Genomic DNA, 19,170 nt, shown 5'->3' with positions numbered 1-19,170 from the left:
TATTGCCGGAACAAGCATAAAAAAATTCCAATAGGAAATTGGACTGCTAGCTCTGCCAAGTGCCAGATCAATCAGGCTGTGATGGTCATCTAGGCTTAAGGGCCGCCAACAGCAACAGCCTGGTTGAATGGCCAAAACATGGCCTCAGGCCAGTCTGGAAGGGTAAAATACTTCTCGAAACCGGTCACTGATATATCACAGGTATAGCCTTATGGGCAAATGGTTTAGAGAGATAGAGATAGATATATAGAGAGACTGCAAGACAGACAGAAGGATAAACAAAGATGGTTAACCCTCAGTGTAAAAGTACTGGCTGAGAGCAGAGGAGTGAGCCACTAAGCCCAGCAGGAAAAGTTACTAAACTTTAAAGTCAGGCAAGTGGAAAGTATTTTTTCCAGTATTCAAGAAGGAGATTCACCTTCCCTCAACATCAAAAGCCAATTCCATCTAGCTGGCGTTGGCACTGGTCTTCACTATATCACGCGGCCAAGATGGAGTGCAGATCAACTCGAATAAGTCAAGAGAGAAGAGGAGGAAGAGGACGGTGAAGAGACGAGAGGGAGAGAAATATGAAATGTCGTGAGAGGGGAAGAGAGTGGGGGAGGAAGAAATAAGAGAAGACGACAGCGGAGAGGGGTGAGAGGTAGAGACCGGAAGAGAGGGAGACAAAGAGGACGGAGGAGAGGTAAAGGAAGAGGACAGCTGAGAAGAAAAGGTGATGAAAAGAACAAAGGAAGTGGTAATAACAGTATGAAGAACGGGCCCCTGTCATGTATTTTCCTGAAAATGCTAACAGGTTTGTCTCTGCTCCAGAGAGTAAATTCCAAATGCCTGGAAACATTCGCAATAGTTCAGATGTTTTACAAATTCTCTGCACTAGCACACGACTTCTCAGCATTTTCCATCTCTGACAACGTCTCCCATGCCTTGAAAGACGCTGTCATCACACAACAATATACGAGATGTGAAAGCACAAGTGATTCCATCAGTACCAGAATTGATGTTCCTTCTTTAGTTTTGAAAATATTCATAATCCACCCTGTCAAATATTTTCCTAGTCTTGTCCGTATTACCTTCACTGTGTTCTCTGAACATTAGGGTAACTCTCATTAGTATTTAGGTTAGGTTAGCTATTCGTCTATCAATGAAAAATAACCAATTATAACACATCACAACTAAAATAAATGAATTATTGCATAGAGGCAAGTTCGACATGACAAGGACCATGGCATGGTACGTAATAATAATAATAATACGACAATCAATGGACGGATATGTTTACTAAGACGATGTTAATGCAACAGTGACATGGTCAAGGTGGTCTTACTCTAACAATACCGAGTGAGAAAGTTCTCCACCAGTAGGACGCTGGGAAAGAATATCTCAGATACTTGTAACCAATACGGTAAGGATGACAGCCATCTTGGATATCTAATTTACATGGAATCATCCTACCACTATCCTTATCGGTATGAAAGTACAAAAAAGTAAATTCCTTTACTTTAAAAAATTACAGCAATAAATCGCAAAAAAAGCAGTAGTCGTGTTCATCTACAAGTATTTTAGTAGTAATGGAAGATCTGTGACCACTTTGGCAGCCATCTTGAATTTCTTAAATTCATCAAGGGAGACAGGGTAACACTCGCTGTTTTAAAAATGTATACAACCTTAGAGGTTCAATATAAATTGAACATTCTCTTATTTTCCTATGCCCACTGGATTTATTTTTTTATACATGTTTTGAATTTTTGTCTTCTACCGAGACGACTCCCATTAAACAATGGGAGTCGGTGGTAGGAAGCAGTGGCTAGTGTTTTTATCAGTCTAATGTAAAGGTGAGAAACAAGTCCACCTTTGCGCTATAACTCCCATAAATGAGAAATAGTAAAAACAAACGTAAAAAATGCAGTTGCATGAAAGTTTTATCGAAGACGTTTCGTCCCCCCACACACACATGGCGAAACGTATAGAAAAAAAACTTACATTTAATTGCATTTGTGTACATCTCATCTTGAAGAAAAAGGCACAATACCGTGACTTGTAAATGTTAGTGTGACTTGTAAATGGTCCAAGTCGGACCAGGTAGGTATACCTGTTCACTTTAACTCACCTGTATGTTGATGATGCCCCTGAAGACGGGACTCTCTAGGACGGAGATGAGCGTGTTGAGGTCGTTGCTGCACTGGTCTGACAACTTGGTCTCGTCTGTTTCCTTCATGGAGCGCTGGATGCGCTCCAGCAGGGACAGCGCCGCCGAGGTATCTGAGGAGGACAAAAACATATAAGCAGAGGTAAAGAGACAACAGCAAACAGTAGTAATAACAGACAATGAGACAGCAACAGCATATGGGGTAACATATTATAAACCGATAACTAAAACAACATATTTTCAACCGGAATTAGTGGATAAACAAAAAAAAAAGAAGCACACTGTAAATGCAAATATGTTAGTCTGATGTACAACCAAGACACATTTCAGTCATTCCAGTGTGGAAAATTAGAAAAACAAAAAATAAACAGAGTATAAAACACTCTTAAACATCAGCAGATGGGAGAGTTCAGGTTAATCTAGTCAGGAGACCTTAGGTTTGAAGATTTTAACAAAATTACTGTCAAAGCTACAGGAAAAAAAAAGGTTGAATAGCAAGAATTTTTAAAAAAAGAAGAGATGCCAAACCAATGATCATAATTTTGACATCAAGTTTCGCTTGAATAGAATCCCGTTCTATACTAACGATCCCATTAAGGCAGGTGAAAATACAGACCTGGAGAATGTATGTAGAACTTTCACTGCTCGTATATATCCAAACACCCAAGTTACTGGGAATGCTTAATGTCCATCAGACTATATTCCCTGGAATGCCAGAGATAAAGACACAACACAATTTATATCTGGAAATAACTGAAAAACTGGTTCCAAATCACCATACTGAAATTACTAGAGAGAGAGAGAGACGCTAGGCAGATAGTACAAAATATTCACCTGTACAGGTGGATATCTTGTACTTGTGTTTTGGCTATTCCCTTGATGTATGAAAGGAGGGTTTTTATAAGATCCTGAGTCCTATATCTAATGAACTAGGCAGATATAGCTTGGCTCAGGGCCGTGTTGGGGCAATGGGAAAAACTCTCGATACCTTTCAAAGGTATTACGAACGTATATCGAAGGTACTTGCACCTCAGCTGAACAGCTGAGGCGCAAGTACCTAAACACTCCATGCCGTATTCAAGAAGAAACGTGACAAGTTCCTTAATTTATTTCGTGATCGACTGAGCCGTGGTGGTGGTCACACCAGTAACCTGGAGGCCTGGTCCAGGACCAAGCACGGGTTGGTGATCACACCAGTAACCAGGAAGCCTGGTCCAGGACCGAGCACGGGGTGATGATCACACCAGTAACCAAGAGGCCTGGTCCAGGACCGAGTACCGGGTGGTGATCACATCAGTAACCAGGAGGCCTGGTCCAGGACCGAGCACGGGGTGGTGATCACACCAGTAATCAGGAGGCGTGGTCCCGGACCGAGCCACGGGGTCATTAACCTCTGAAACCATCAATTAATCAACAGGTAGCATTTAAGCAGTCTTTACAGTTCGCCACTCTTTCAGGGCTTGCTGTCAGCCAGCCACTTCGTAAAACCAGCTGTCAGTCAGCCATCTCTTAGAACCAATTGTCATTCAGCCACACCCTAGAACCAGCTGTCAACTCGCCACTTCTTACAGACTCAAGGTGGAGCAAGAATAATAAAAAAAAACAATCTTACATTTCCGTCTGAATACGTCAAGAGAGAGTTTTGTGCGGAGCTGAAGCGTAAATTTTATACAAGTGACCTCGCAAATTAAAAAGATTCTCCTCAAAAATTCCTCACCGACTCGAGAAATGACTTTCCTCCCTGTTTGTGGACCAAAGACACAGTGTTCACCGTCTTACCTGTGACTCGTTACCAGAATTACAGATTTCACCTTAGTATTGTGTTTTAGCTAATCTACCTTACCATCTTATATCCATCTATATTTATCCAGCCATCTATTTATCCAAATATCCATTCATCCAACCATCCATTCATTTGACCAATCATCCAACCATCCATTCATCTGACCAATCATCCAACCATCTTTTCATGTAACCGTCAAACATCAACTTATCCATTTTACGTTCTATTCAACTTTCAACTGTGTTTAAAAGACCAAATCATTTACTAAACGTCGTGAAAGATACGAAACAAGACAGTTTTATGGCGTCAATTAAGTGTTAATAGGTTTAAACTAATTATTAATTATTTAAAACGTTGTGTAAAATATATACTGTGAATGAACAGTTTAGAAAAACGACAAGTTGATAAATGAGACACTTGTGCAACATTTGAGTATCTTTATTCTGGAAACATTTCGCCAGTCAGTGGCTTCTTCAGTCCAATGCAGTGAAAGGTGAAAGATGAGGAGAAGTTTGAGGTAATCAGTCCCTCAGACTGGAATCGATATGTTCAGTCTATCAAGATTAATGGTCTGAACACATCGACTCTAGGCTGAGGGACTAAATACCTCAAACTCCTTCTGATCTTCACCATTCTTCTTTGTATATGACTGATGAAGCAACTGAGAGGTGAACTTTTTCAGAATAAAGATACCCATATGTTACACAAGTGTCTCATTTATGAAAACATTCATTATTCTAAAATTCCATTTCATGGTCAAATAGAAAGAGAGGAATACAAGGAGGGACGGAGAGAAACAGGAGGAATGAAGGGAACTTGAGAACAGGGGCGGCAGAGAACGTGAGGGAGAGGAGGGAGAAGGGGAAGATGGAAGGAGAGGGGCGGGGGAAAAAGAGTACGATAGAAAGAGGAGGAAGAGTTAGAGGGAATGCAATGGAAAAGAGGAGGAACGTGGAAGAGTCTTCAAAGAGCATTAGTATTGGCTTCGTCAAGGGACACAGTGGGTGGCTGAGAGGAAGATGGGCGTCGAGGTGTTTGTTTGTGTCTCGTGAGCGTAAAGGGTAACACCCCTTACCCCCCCCCCCCCACACACACGTATACAAATAAATACATACAGACTTGCGCGCGCGCACGCACACGCACACACACACACACACACACACACACACACACACACACACACACACACACACACACACACACACACACACACACATGCGGCACCAGTTTGGAACCCACACCTAGCCAAGCATGTAAAGAAACTAGAGAAAGTGCAAAGGTTTGCAACAAGCCTAGTCCCAGAGCTAAGAGGTATGTCCTACGAGGAGAGGTTAAGGGAAATCAACCTGACGACACTGGAGGACGGGAGAGATAGGGGGGACATGATAACAACTTACAAAATACTGAGAGGAATTGACAAGGTGGACAAAGACAGGATGTTCCAGAGATTGGACACAGCAACAAGGGGACACAGTTGGAAGCTGAAGACACAGATGAATCACAGGGATGTTAGGAAGTATTTCTTCAGTCACAGAGTTGTTAGGCAGTGGAATAGTCTGGAGAGTGAGGTGGTGGAGGCAGGATCCATACATAACTTTAAGAAGAAGTATGAGAAAGCTCACAGAACAGGGAGTGAGTGACCCAGTAGCGACCAGTGAAGAGACGGGGCCAGGAGCTATGACTCGACTCCTGCAACCACAATTAGGTGAGTACACAGACAACGGACATAAGTAGAGGTGAAACATTACAAGAAATGCCACAACACAATAAAGAATCCCTATTCAGTATCTCCTGAAGTGAGCAGTAAGACGGAAGAATAGGAGTGTGATACTCTAATGCAGAGTGAACGCAAAGGCACAATACCCTGAGTGGAACAATGCATAAATAATCCGCACATAAGAGAAAGAAACTTTATGAAGACATTTCGGTACGACTTAGACCATTTACTAGTCACAGCTAATGGTTCAAGTCGGACCGAAACGTCATCAAGTTTCTTTCTCCTATGTGCGGGTTATTTGTGCAATGTGTACTCTAATGCAGATGGAGTCACCAACAACTGTAAAGTCATGAAAGAGAAGAAAACCCCGATTTTATAGTTATTACAGAGATGAAAGTCTCAGGAATAAAAGATACGATATGATATTCCTGGAGAGCTATCAAATAGTACGAAAAGGGAAAATAAAGGGGCAACTCTGCTGTTAAGATATCACTAGAGATTTGAGGAACTAAGGAACCTGGAAACAGGTGATTTCTGAGATTATATAGCAGGTATAACTATACCTTTGAAGAGTTTCGAGAGTTTCTCTACTCCCAGAGCCCGGCCATGGGCCAGGCTCGTCTGGTGCTTGCCTGGTCAACCAGGTAGGTATTATGTCTGGAGAGACAAGAGTAATACTGCTGAAGTGGTCTATAATCCACCATTAAAAAACAGGAGGCTAAGGGAGGAATAAGATCAGAATTACAGGACAATGACTCATATATTGGAAACGGTGGCAGAAAGGAGGGAGAGGGAGGGGGAGAGAGAGAGAGAGAGAGAGAGAGAGAGAGAGAGAGAGAGAGAGAGAGAGAGAGAGAGAGAGAGAGAGAGTAGAGCAAACTCTTAGCACTAGAAGATTTCAACCATAGGGAAACTGAGGAAATCGGGAGCCCCATGAAGAACCAAAAACATGGAGAGTGATACTTATGGAAGCAATAATGAAGATTTTTCTGAGCCAATAAGTAAACAACAGGAGTGAGGGGAGAAGCAGATAAGCCAGACTTGATCTGGTTCCTCAGAAAATAAACATGACGTAGCTGAAATTATTTATCAAAAACAATTAGGCATAAGCGATCAAATGAAAATGGGAATGGAGGAAGTAACAGGAAATAGGATTACAGAAAGTCGGATTGTGATGGCATGCGAAATTTTGAAAGAAATGCAGTGGAAAGGGAAACTGGAGGGTAAAATTATACAAGCAAGGATGAAGGTAACTGAGTCAAAGTGCGTAAAGGCAAAAGAAAGATACGTATCAAGCGATAAGAAAATGAACGAGAAAGAGAGGGAGAGCCCATGGTTCATTCAGTATTGCAGAGTGGCCAGGGGAAGGTGCAAGAGAGACTAGAAGCAATATACAACAAATCAAACTGCAGAAAACTGAAGCAGGGCGGGAAACTAATATACAAGAATAAGGGAAGCTGAAAGACAACTTAAAGTTGATATAGCATCAAAGGCCACAAGTAAATCCAGGTTGTATCTCAATTGTTTATGAAAAAAGACAACTGTGCGGACCGATTGATAAAGTTGAGGGAAGGGGATTACCTGAAGACGGTTTGGAAGTCAATGCCCCCGTATGCCAGTCCCAGGCCAGACCTCTCTGCTAATGCTAGTCGAACGGAATCCAGCGTACATACAATAGCCCCGCAAATCAGGAACCAACTAAAATAATTTATCAGGTTCCCTGTTGATAACATCTAAGGAAGCTGACGAGAATAACAAGTATGATATTATATATATAATGTCATGCCGAATAGGCAGAACTTGCGATCTTGGCTTAAATAGCAACGCTCATCTTGCCATATAGGACAAGTGAAAATTTGTGTATGCAATAATTTCGCCAAAATCATTCTGAACCTAACGAAAAAAAAATATATTTCACTGTTTGTTTAGTATTAAATTACTGTAAACAAATCTAAAATATATAAAGTTGGGTTAAGCTAAAATAAATTGTTCTTGTTATAATAAGGTTAGGTAAGTTTTCTAAGATTCTTTTGGTGCAAAATTAAAAAATTTTACATTAACATTAATGAAAAAAATATATCTTTAAACGTATAAGAGAAAATTTTAGAAACGACTTAATTTTAAATGAGTTCTTGCTAATTGACCAGTTTTACATATTCGGCACGACATATATATATTATATATATATATATATATTATATATATATATATATATATATATATATATATATATATATATATATATATAATATATATATATACACACATACTATTTATAAATCACAGCAGCAATCATAATTGCACTAGCAATACGCAGTTACATTACAGCCAGTGTCATATTTCCCACATACAAACGAAATTACATTCCGGATTTCGCAACACTGTTTCCAAACATTTAGTGTAGATGAATGTGACAGTACCATTCTTGCTCCCACCCCCTCATTTTTCCCCCTCTTCCTTTCTGCCCTCTACACTTCTCTGCTCCCACCTACATTTTTCTTCTCTCTCCCTTTACACTTCTATCCTCCCATCCTCCACCTTCATTTCCACTCCCTCCCCACATCTATTTAGATGAAGCTGGAACAAAATAGTGTTTGCACATAATATACTTGCTGTACCACTCCTACTCTAGTTAATCGCCAGGCTATTTTATTTCTCTCTCCCTCTCTCTCTCTCTCTCTCTTTTTTACACAGGGTTTGACAAGGTTAAGGATCCCTAGCTTTATTGACAAGCTATTTACAAGTTAAGGATTCCTAACTTTATTGACAAGCTAAGAGCTGTTACCTACATCAGCCCATTTAAAAGCCTTTTCTCTCTCTCTCTCTCTCTCTCTCTCTCTCTCTCTCTCACTCTGCCTCTTTTTTTTTTACACTGGGTTTTACAAGGTTAGGTTAAGGTTCCTAACTTTATTTCCAAGCTAAGAGCTGTTACCTACATCGGATCATTTAAAATTCTCTCTCTCTCCCCTCACTCTGCATCATCACTGAGACAGTAACAAGTGTCCAGCCAAACATACCTTGTCAGGTATTCTGTACCTTGTCAGGTACAAATCCTCGTTCTATAACCTGCCTATCCTACACACAAGGTACAGTGCAGCAACAGCGTACGGAGTTTATGATATGCGTCAAACTAATCTCAGGTGAAATTATCTAGATGACTGAGTTCCTCCATGTTGAGCTTCATCTCTTGGGCTCGGCTCCAAATTTCTGTTGGATGACGTGGCGTCTGCACCGTATCTGTTTACAGCTGCAAACTACTGTATCCTCCACTGTGCTGTTCAAGTTCTTCCACCCTCTCTGAAGCTGTACCGTTGTGTATTAACTGGCATCTTTATAACTCTTCTGGATGCTCAGCAATTAACCCACATGGAGACAAACTCAGGAGATCAATTGATCTGTATGTTTCGGCCTCCTCCTGGGATCCTCATCTGTTGAAGAGGATTCCAGAAAGGGGTCGAAATATACAGGTCAATTATTGTCCCGAGTTTCTGTCTCCATGTGGGTTATTACTGAGTCATGTTGACGGCAGTGAAGAGACTTGAGCTAGAGTTCGTCACGGCCACGCTAGCTGGAGATTCGTCTGTAAAAACTTGCATTTGTGGTCACAGAGGTGCCTGTGCTAACTTTCCTATGGTGTAGAAATATACCTAGTTGGATGAATCTTATTGTGGCTAGCTGGTCTAGTGGCTAACGCGACGGGCTGGAGTTTTGAGACTCTATGACCGCGGGTTCAATCCCGGCCGGGGGTATGGTTTATTGCTGACCTTTGGCAAGTGTTCATAACGCTTTAGTTATTCATTATTTTGGATGTTCAATTTCCCTCTCTCTCCTCTCGTTTTGGTCCTATTCATTTATGCATTAGCCTTTTACAATTGCGAAAGGCAAGAGTGGCCTTAAAATTTAAAGATTTTAATGTGTAACGTCAGTACTATCGGTCTATAGGGTTTTGATTATTGCTTCCCTGCCACTTTTGTGGCGTAGAGCTACATGCGTGGTTTTTAATGACCGTAGGATGACCCCTGTGTCATATGATATTAAAGGCAAGTGATAGATTTTTTGTTTCAATTCTATTATGGAGTTCTAGGGAGCACGTGCACACTATCAATGCCTTCCTTCTTCGAAGACGAGTAATCTTATGGTTATATCAGAAATTTTGAGGTATTTCGACAGCGTTTTGGGTCTCATTCATCAAACATTAATGTACACTGTCAATCCTTAATGTAACTAATGGTTCACTGAGTTGTATTGTGACTTCAGTGTTTCACTCATTTCTCTGTCATCACTAAATTTTAACACCTTTAAGCAAGGACCTAATACTAGATATGATGTTTGCCCTGGATTTTGGGTGAGAAAATTGAGTAACTGTCAATTTCATTACTGCATTTTTTTTGCTCCTATCTCTCATGGGTTCTGTATGATGCTTTCAGTTTGAGCTTATTATTAACCAATTCTCTAAACAGTGTTTCTTTCCTTTCTTCAGAAAGTCTGCGACCAGTAAGAAATTATGTGATTCTTCGTCTTCGTGTACAAAAGCATCTCTCTATTCCTAATCTGCATTTTCTTTTTTTTAATGCCATATGCCTGGAGCATATTTCTAGTCACTAAGCCCATCCTCTCAGGAATGAACTAAATCCTTGTTACTGATCATATCTTCCCAGCATATCTAAGGTCAGGATTTATTGGATCCCAGATAACCGTTTGAGGTTCCACCTTAAAATAATAGTGGGATTTCGATGCGCTTCTACAGTGTTATAAACTGGCTCTTTTTAATATCTTTTTGCTCTTATAACATTTGTCGCAACTTTACTAGTGTTCATGAATTTTTTAAATCGACTCTAGTTATTAATTAAAGCTTATGAACGATTGAGTACCACTCTCTCCCACGTCTAGCCCTTAAATGGTCCAAACGTATATATACGTTTCTTCAACATCTGAATGTAAAAAAATGTATTTTTTTTTTTGTTTTACATGTGAAAACGTGTAAAAAAACTTTTATCTACATTTTTTTTGTTATATTTGAAAATATGTAAAAAAAAAGTAGATCTACTTTTGTAGCATTACGAATTTGAACGTCGATCTGCTTGGACCGTTTAAGGCTAGAACAGTACTTCACTTGTCTCCTCACTCCCCAAGGCAGGAGTCACGAGTCTGTTGGTCCCTGAAGAAGACAAAGACTACTACTATTGGCTACAGGCACTACAACTTACTTCCTGCTTCATGATATGGTTCTAGAAAATATAAAAAGAAAGTGAATATTTATTGTTGAAGTTCATTTTTTGGAAAGGATCTTCATGGCTGTGTATCATATATTGCGGCTCAGTACGAGTGTGTACGCAGCTCTGAACGTCAATGAGGCTTTGCTCCGAACATGCCGTTATTTTTCATCTCAGATACTCATATTTGGTAAATATAAAGTCAAGGCCATTTCCTAGTCTGGTCTGTTCTACTATCTGTTGACTTGAGGGGGATTTCTCACGACGTCCTCTGTGAGTGTTCGCCCATACTGCCTCCTGTGACCTCCGCTATTATACTATTTGATATTTAAGGAATTTAAAATTGAAATTACTAAGTAACAGATTATTTGGGACGTGGTTTTAAATTATAATTATTATAATCATAACTAAGCGCTAAACTGATGAGGGTCATAACGACACAGTTTTAAAGAACATAAAGGCAGTGGACTGGGAACTGCATTTTCGGTGGCATCTAAATACAGTTAACCAGGTTTCCAGATTTCGTTTCAAAAAAGAAAAAAAAAACGGGTCTTTGTGAAACCTGCAGATATTTTATATGAAGCTGAGACCACTAAAACACTTCAGCTGTTGTTACTTTGGCATGAGACTGTGTGTTTTTGCAAAAATGAATGTTGTTATATTATTTGTTATGCTGTTACATTATTTGTTATATAGTATTTGTTATACTGTTATATTATATGTCATAATGTTATATTACTTGTTATAGAAATATAAACACACATGCAGTATAATGTGATCCTTTATTGACAACGTTTCGCCCACACAGTGGGCTTTTTCAAGTCACAATCAGATCTACCCCAGGTAGATCTGTTTGTGACTTGAAAAAGCCCACTGTGTGGGCGAAACGTTGTCAATAAAGGATCACATTATACTGCATGTGTGTTTATATTTCCATTGTGTCGGTATTTTATACCATTTATTTCCAATACTTGTTAAACTGTTATATTATTTATGCTGTTTTACATGTTATACTGTTACATTATTTGTTATGCTGTTCATTTTTTTATTTGCATTAGAATGTATGGCTGTCATATGACAGCCAATGGCCTTTGTTTCCTGTTTAACGAGGCTCCGAGCTGCTGTCATTTCTTGCTATTCTTTTTCACTTTCTGACAATAATAAATAAAAAAAATCTGTTGCCTGTATGATTGTAATTGGCATGATCAATTTGGTGATCAGCTGGCTTAACTCTCCTCGCTACCCCTCATGTGGAATGCAGGACATTCTGTTACGTTGTTTGATACTGAATCATGACTTTTTCTTTTGTTTGCTTGGGAATATCTGAAGGGCTGTGAGTTAGCTGTGAATTATTCCGGCCACAGTAGTGTGGTGTTCAACATCAACTTATTTCATTCAGTAACACACACTCTCTGGCCTTCTACCAAGTCAACTTCACCACCACCAGCTCCTCACCTTCTATCCCCTCTTTTACCCTTTACAATCTCCGGTTCCCTTCTACTACCTCCTACCTTTCCTTTCTACCACCTCCCCACACACACTACCATTCTGTCACCTAATACCACCACCTCTTCCCTTCTACCACCTCCCCTCACACTCTACCATTCTCTCTCATCTTCTACCACCTCCCCTTCCCTACTACCACTTTCCCTCACCCTTTACACCCTCTTCGAAAAGGCGATAAATAACATGCCCATACACTGCCCCAGGCCCAGACTCATGCTCTAACCACTGAGCCATCAATCTTACAAACATCACGTACCCAGTAGCACTGGGCATGTTTCACGATGCGAGGGCAAACGTGGCAGTGTAAGCTCAGAACTAATTTCAATATACTCTCGTTTGAATTACCAGTCTTCACTAATAGTATGCATATTAATACATCCACGAACAAGTGGTCTGTTAATTGCTTAAAAAGCACTTGTTCGTGGATGCATTAACATACATATACAAAAGCAGTTTTGACAATAATATAAATATTTCCTTTGGTTTATATAAATTAGATCCATTTATAATTAATAGAATTTCGGAAGAATTTAATAATAGATTGGACAAATAATATATTTTAAAATTCTTAATTCTTGGGCAGAATAGTTTGTTCGTGGGTTGTGTGAAGGACCTGTCTAGTTGGGCCAGGGGGCCGGCTGAAGTGTTCCCTTTCTTATGAGTCGCACATCAGGTGTTGCTTTGTTGTGGGATGTGATACTGAGGTGTGGGCTAGAGCCTTTATATGCCTTCTTTGATGCATTACTTTTATTGTTCCTTGATAATGTGAGTAGTCACGAAAACACTTGGAATTTCTCTATTTTTTCACAGTGGTTGTTTTGCATATTCTGAAATCACCTGTTTACTGTGATCTTATTGCATATATATATATATATATATATATATATATATATATATATATATATATATATATATATATATATATATATATATATATATATATATATCGTGCCGAATAGGTAAAACTTGCTATCTTGGCTTAAATAGCAACGCTCATCTTGCCATATAAGACAAGCGAAAATTTGTGCATGAAATAATTTCGCAAAAAATCATTAAATTACTGTAAACCTATCTTAAATATGGGTTGGATTAGGCTAAAATTAATTGCGCTTGTTATAATAAGGTTAGGTAAGTTTTCTAAGATTCTTTTGGTGCAAAATTATAAATTCTTACATTAATGAAAAAATATATCTTAAAACGTATAAGAGAAAATTTTAGAAAGGAATTAATTTTAAATGAGTTCTTGCTAATTGACCAGTTTTACATATTCGGCACGACACACACACACACACACACACACACACACACACACACATGCACACGCACACACACACATGCACACACACACATGCACACACACACACATTATATATATATATATATATATATATATATATATATATATATATATATATATATATATATATATATAAAATGTAATACTGCGGTCCCATAGCTTATTTTTTAGTATATTTGTTTTGTTTTGGTACAACTTTGTGGAGAACTTTACAGACAACTGCAAATCCTACATGAAAACTTAAGTTGTGGAGATCTTTAAGTTTCTCAGGGATTACCTGAAGGATAGGGGTCAACGCCCTCCCGCGGCCCGGTCCAAGCCCAGGCCTCCTGATGGATCAAAGCCTGATCAACTAAAATGTTACTACTGGCCGCACACACCCCAACATATGAATTACAGCCCGGATAGTCAGGCACTGATCTGAGGAACTTATCAAGAACCCTCTTGAGCACAGCTAATTTATTTGGTTATTCCCTTTAGTCATGAAGGGCGTTGAAAAGTCGGGGACCTCTGACACTTATCGACTTTTCTCAGTGTACTCGTCGTGCCCCTGCGTTGTTGCCAGAGGTAGTCTGCATCGTCTGTCAGTTTTCTAGCTTTCATTTGGAGTGATTTTGGCGTACATGTCTGGGATCAGTTCCTCCAAGATTTTCCAGGTGTAAATTATGATGTTCCTTCCTCGCCTACTTTCCAAGGAATACAGTTCAAGGGACTTCAAGTTCTTCCAATCGTTCAGATATTTTACTGAATGTATACAGGCAGTGCAAGTTCACTCTACATTTATCATCACTGGCTCAACGTTTGTCTTGAAAGTTCTTATTATCCATTCTATCATTTTCCTTGTGGTAGCAATACACTTGTGAACCTTGAATGTGCGATTCGTTTGACATCACTTTCAACTTTTGCACATGGAAAATTCCCTCTTTTGATCAATTGAGACAAAACAGTATTAATGAGCCCGGTCCACATACATTTGTATTCTCTCCTACGATCAGCAGCACCATCTTACTGGCCGATACTTAATTCAGTATAGGCGTCGGCTCTAGAAGGTCCAAAAGTTTATTCTCACACTAAAAATTTTGTGTTCTTAAAGGGATATTTATACTCTGAACCCGGAGAAAGAAGCTAGAAACAATACCTTCTGCTTTCATCTTTGTGTACAATTCAAGGAAATAGAAAATATGTTATGACTGGTCTCTGCGAAAAATACAAGGAAAAACTGAGGTGTAAATTTGCAATGTCAGTACCTGATCAACCGGGCTGTGGTTCGTACGTCAGCTTGCGTGCGGCTAGTACTAACAGCCTGGTTGATCAGACCCTGATCCACCATGAGGCCTGGTCTCAGACCGAGCAGCGGAGGCGTTAACCCCTCGAAACCCTCTCCAGGTAAACTCCAGATATTCAGGTAGAAGTACAGGTAGACACTACACTTACAGAAATAACACCCATGTTGAGGTTTTGTGTATTATTCCAGTCACGGTATTGTGCCTTTCTGTTCTATCTGGGAAGATAAAGGCCAGGTCTGGAATGAGGCCGTGTGGGTGGTGTTCCCTGGAACTCTCAACATGTGACAGGGAGGACACACACACACACACACACACACACACACACACACACACACACACACACACACACAACCACCTCAACACAACATTTATTGACAAAGAGCAGTCACAGCACTTTTTTTAACACTCAATTGCAGAACTAATTTATTGCCTGCCTGGATGTTTAATGTTTCTCAAAACCATTGTTTTTTTTTCTATAAAACACACTATATGCTATCTGGGAAGAGAGAGAGAGAGAGAGGGGGGGGGGGTTAAGCTGGATGTGGAAAACACAGGACGGGGTATAGGTAATGAAATCTGTGAAAGCTTTTTGGCAATTACAAACAATTCCCAATGGACAGGAAAAATCTCTCTAATTTCCTCCCATTCTCCATTTCTCTCTCCCCCCCCCATTACCTCCTCACCCATCCCATTACCTGTCCACTGATATCTGTTATCTGTTTATGATTTCAGGGATCATCGCCTCCGTGGCCCGGTCTCTGCCTAAATTACAAAAAAAAAGGAAAAAAATATTAAGAAACAGACAAAGCGTACCGAGGCTCGGTTGGCAGCGCACTCTACTGAGGGTTCGTAGTTCGATCCCCAGCACGGAGATGGAACCACCAGTTGCTCCTGTTGACCCAGCAATAAGTAGGCACCTGGGTGTTAGTCGACTGGTGTGGGTGGCATCCTGGGGGAATGGGGGTGAGGGTATTATACCTCACATAGGGCTGGGCTTTGAAATGAGCTCAGGTAGAATGACAGCTCTTGGCCTGTAAAACTGATCCTTGTAAAAAAAAAAATAGTGTGTACTGAATTCACGTAATTCACCCGTTCCGTGATAAGCTAAGAGTTATCTTACCTCAGCTGATGCCTGGTATGCGACTCACAACATTCACCTAACATCCAGGTACCTAAAGGACAAAAAAAGGCACAATATCGTGACTGACCAATACACAAATAGTCCGTATATGACCCAAGTTGGACCGAAACGTGGTTGTAAACTGCTCTCTCCCATGTGTGGGTTATCTGTGGAGAACAGGGTGAACAGGGGGCAACAACTGAAAGGGAACATAGCCAACGTTTTTACCTGTGCCGGGCATCGAACCACGGGCCCTCAGAATGTGAGCTGAAGGCACTACCAAATGAACCTCGAGATACCGTACTTTTCTACGTACTCTCTTCTACTGCCTCTAGTCTTTACAACCTCTCCTCTACCTCCGCCTCTTCCCATCACGCTGAATTTGGCGTCGGGAACCCCTTTGAACCTACGGAAGTCGATAACTGTTCCCAATCAAGACAAATTGACACGAACTCCCTTATCTAACGAGACGGCTGCCCCCATACTCCGATTCCCCCCCCCCCTCGGGGACTCTCCCTTTCAGTCTTATTTCACGAACCTGGAACCTGAATCCGAACCTGGAACGAACGAAAAATTGCTGAGGAAAATATGAAGTATCTGTTTCCAAGTGATCATCAAGAGGGTGACTGGTGAATTCCTAAACACAGTTCCTGACCAGCCGGGCTGTGGTTCTCACGCTTGAGGATGTGAGGCTATTGTTAATAGCCTGATTGATCAGGGAGGACTGGTCTGGGATCAGGCTGCCAGATGCGGTGACTCCGGGAAATGTCTACAGGTAAATTACAGTATAAGCTTATTTCTTCTGGAAGATATACCTTTGAAGGGTTTCGAGAGTTTTCTTATTCCCGGCCCCGGGTCGGACTTACGGGGGGAGAGGGAGGGAGGGAGGGAGAGAGAGAGAGAGAGAGAGAGAGAGAGAGAGAGAGAGAGAGAGAGAGAGAGAGAGAGAGAGAGAGAGAGAGAGAGAGAGAGAGAGAGAGACAGGAGGGGGAGTAGGGTTACTCACCAAGTCGTAATTTCTGAGCCAGTCTTAATCTACCTTGAAAGACATTTACTGTGCACGTTATGGGACATGAATTAAGAATCTCAGCATGACACGAAAGTAAGGTGTATAAGGATCATGGGAAAAAGAGTTACAATGTGCAGACTGATCCACTATTTACATGCGACATTTCGCTCTCACTTGATAAAGCAAAACGTCACCTGTCAATGCCTGCCCTACCAATAGTGTCTTTGTACCAAGTGTAGAAGTCTTCAAGAGGAAACTGGACAAGTATCTTCACCAGGTGCCAGATTAATCAGGCTGTGATGAATATGTGGGGCAGCGGGCCATCAGAAACAACAGCCTGGTTGACCAGAAAAATACCAGACGAGCCAGCCCGGGAGTAGAAAAACTCTCGGAGCTCATCAAAGATATATCGGAGGTAAGTCTTGTCAAGCAACACTGCATATGGGTCTTGCAATTGCAAGAGCTGTATATATAGGTGTACGAAACCGAAAATAGTGGACAAGACACAAAATGCACTCAATTTAGGTCATGCCAAATAGTAAGATTTCCACCTAAGGACGTTAGTCACTCCAGCTGTACTCCAGGTACACCGTGTAAAATTATCAACAACACCAGAGGATGTTATCTTTAACTTTTAAAGGGGTGGCCTGGTAAGCCAGCGGAAGACCTCCATTACCAAAAGCTCCGGTGGCCGGGCCATCATGTAACTAAGACCACAGTCAGGAAACATTTGTCTTGTTTCCTGATGAATAATACCTTACCTACCGGTGAAAATCCGCATTACCAAGTCCCACTATGGACGCACTAAGTCCCACTATGGACGCGTAAAGTCCCCTAGTGAACGAAAAGTCTTCTCATTAAAATGCCATAAACCGTATATCGTGTCTAATTCACGTACTTATCGGTATATTTTACCGCCGATATACTAAACCCCGGAGTAGAAGTGAGGTCTAGTTGACAGGTAAGACACATGTGCAACAGTTAGGTATCTTTATTCCGAAACGTTTCGCCTACACAGTAGACTTCATTAGTTGAAGATTGAGACACTTATGCAACATATAGGAATCTTTATTAAGGAAACGTTTCGCCACTCAGTGGCTTCATCAGTCCAATACAAAGTAGAAATGGGTTAGGAGAGGAGGAGTTTGAGGTAATCAGTCCCTCAGCCTGGAATCAATGTGTTCAGACCATCACTTTTGTAGAAAGTACAGCATATGACCGTACAATTTGCTTATATACTGTAGTCAGGCGAGTCGAAGCAGGATGAGGCGGTATCATAGTGGAACAATCCACTAATCTAAGTAAGTCTTCGTCCAAAGGTTGGACAAGTATTGAAGAATTTCTTGTATCAAGATCCCATGATGTTCCAGTGTCTGACAGATGTGATAAATGGTTTTGAAAACCGACAAGTTGAAGACTGAGACACTTACGGTATTGTATACTATTATCATATCCACTTTTCATGTGACTACTGCCTCCGGTGGTGTGTGGAGCGATGATTGGCTGATAATGTTGTGTACCGAGTGACCACAATACTGCAACTTACTGTTGTATAACGAATAAAAAGGCACAACACCGTAACCAGAACAATACACAAGTAACCCACACACAGGACACAAACTTATGACGACGTTTCGGTCCGACTCGGATCATTAACTAGTCACTAGTGTTGTGTTACTGCTGCATGAGGGAATTTATAGCACAGAGCAAGCTTCCAGAGAACTGGTTCTGTGATGATTACTTGCGATTTGGTGCAATCCATTAAATGTCCCTCTCAGGACATTTAATGGCTCCAGACCAAGCCTCCCTCCAGTGGGAGGCTTGGTCTGGAGCCAGGCTGCAGGGAATACCATCCAGGTAGACTCAGTGTAGGTAAACTATGTCCGTGTGGATCACGCAGGTGGTACAAGACTTGTCACTTATCACTTTCCAAGTGACTAATAATTCTAAAACTTCCAACTTTTTTTTTCCAGAAAATATCCCGACAAACTTCACATTTCCCCCCCCCCCACACACACACACACCCTAAACTTCACCAACACTCCCTTCCTTCCTACTGAACTTTCCTCCCTGCTCGCATCATTCCCACA

At 40.8% G+C, this 19,170-nt stretch overlaps 1 protein-coding gene across 1 annotated transcript in view; it reads right to left on the bottom strand.

Annotated features, from left to right (window-relative positions):
* Positions 1-19,170, bottom strand: part of LOC128703705 (multiple PDZ domain protein) — a 56,037-nt gene that overhangs the window by 23,017 nt on the left and 13,850 nt on the right. Inside the window, exon 2 of the mRNA XM_070101102.1 lies at positions 2,111-2,262. Within this exon, the coding sequence (XP_069957203.1) occupies positions 2,111-2,262 (152 nt within the window). The remainder of the gene's footprint in view (positions 1-2,110; positions 2,263-19,170) is intronic.

Source organism: Cherax quadricarinatus, chromosome 76, assembly GCF_038502225.1.
Source record: "Cherax quadricarinatus isolate ZL_2023a chromosome 76, ASM3850222v1, whole genome shotgun sequence".
Lineage (NCBI taxonomy): Eukaryota > Metazoa > Arthropoda > Malacostraca > Decapoda > Parastacidae > Cherax > Cherax quadricarinatus.
Note: the sequence above shows the minus strand (reverse complement) of the source record. Positions and strands in the feature narration are given on the sequence as shown.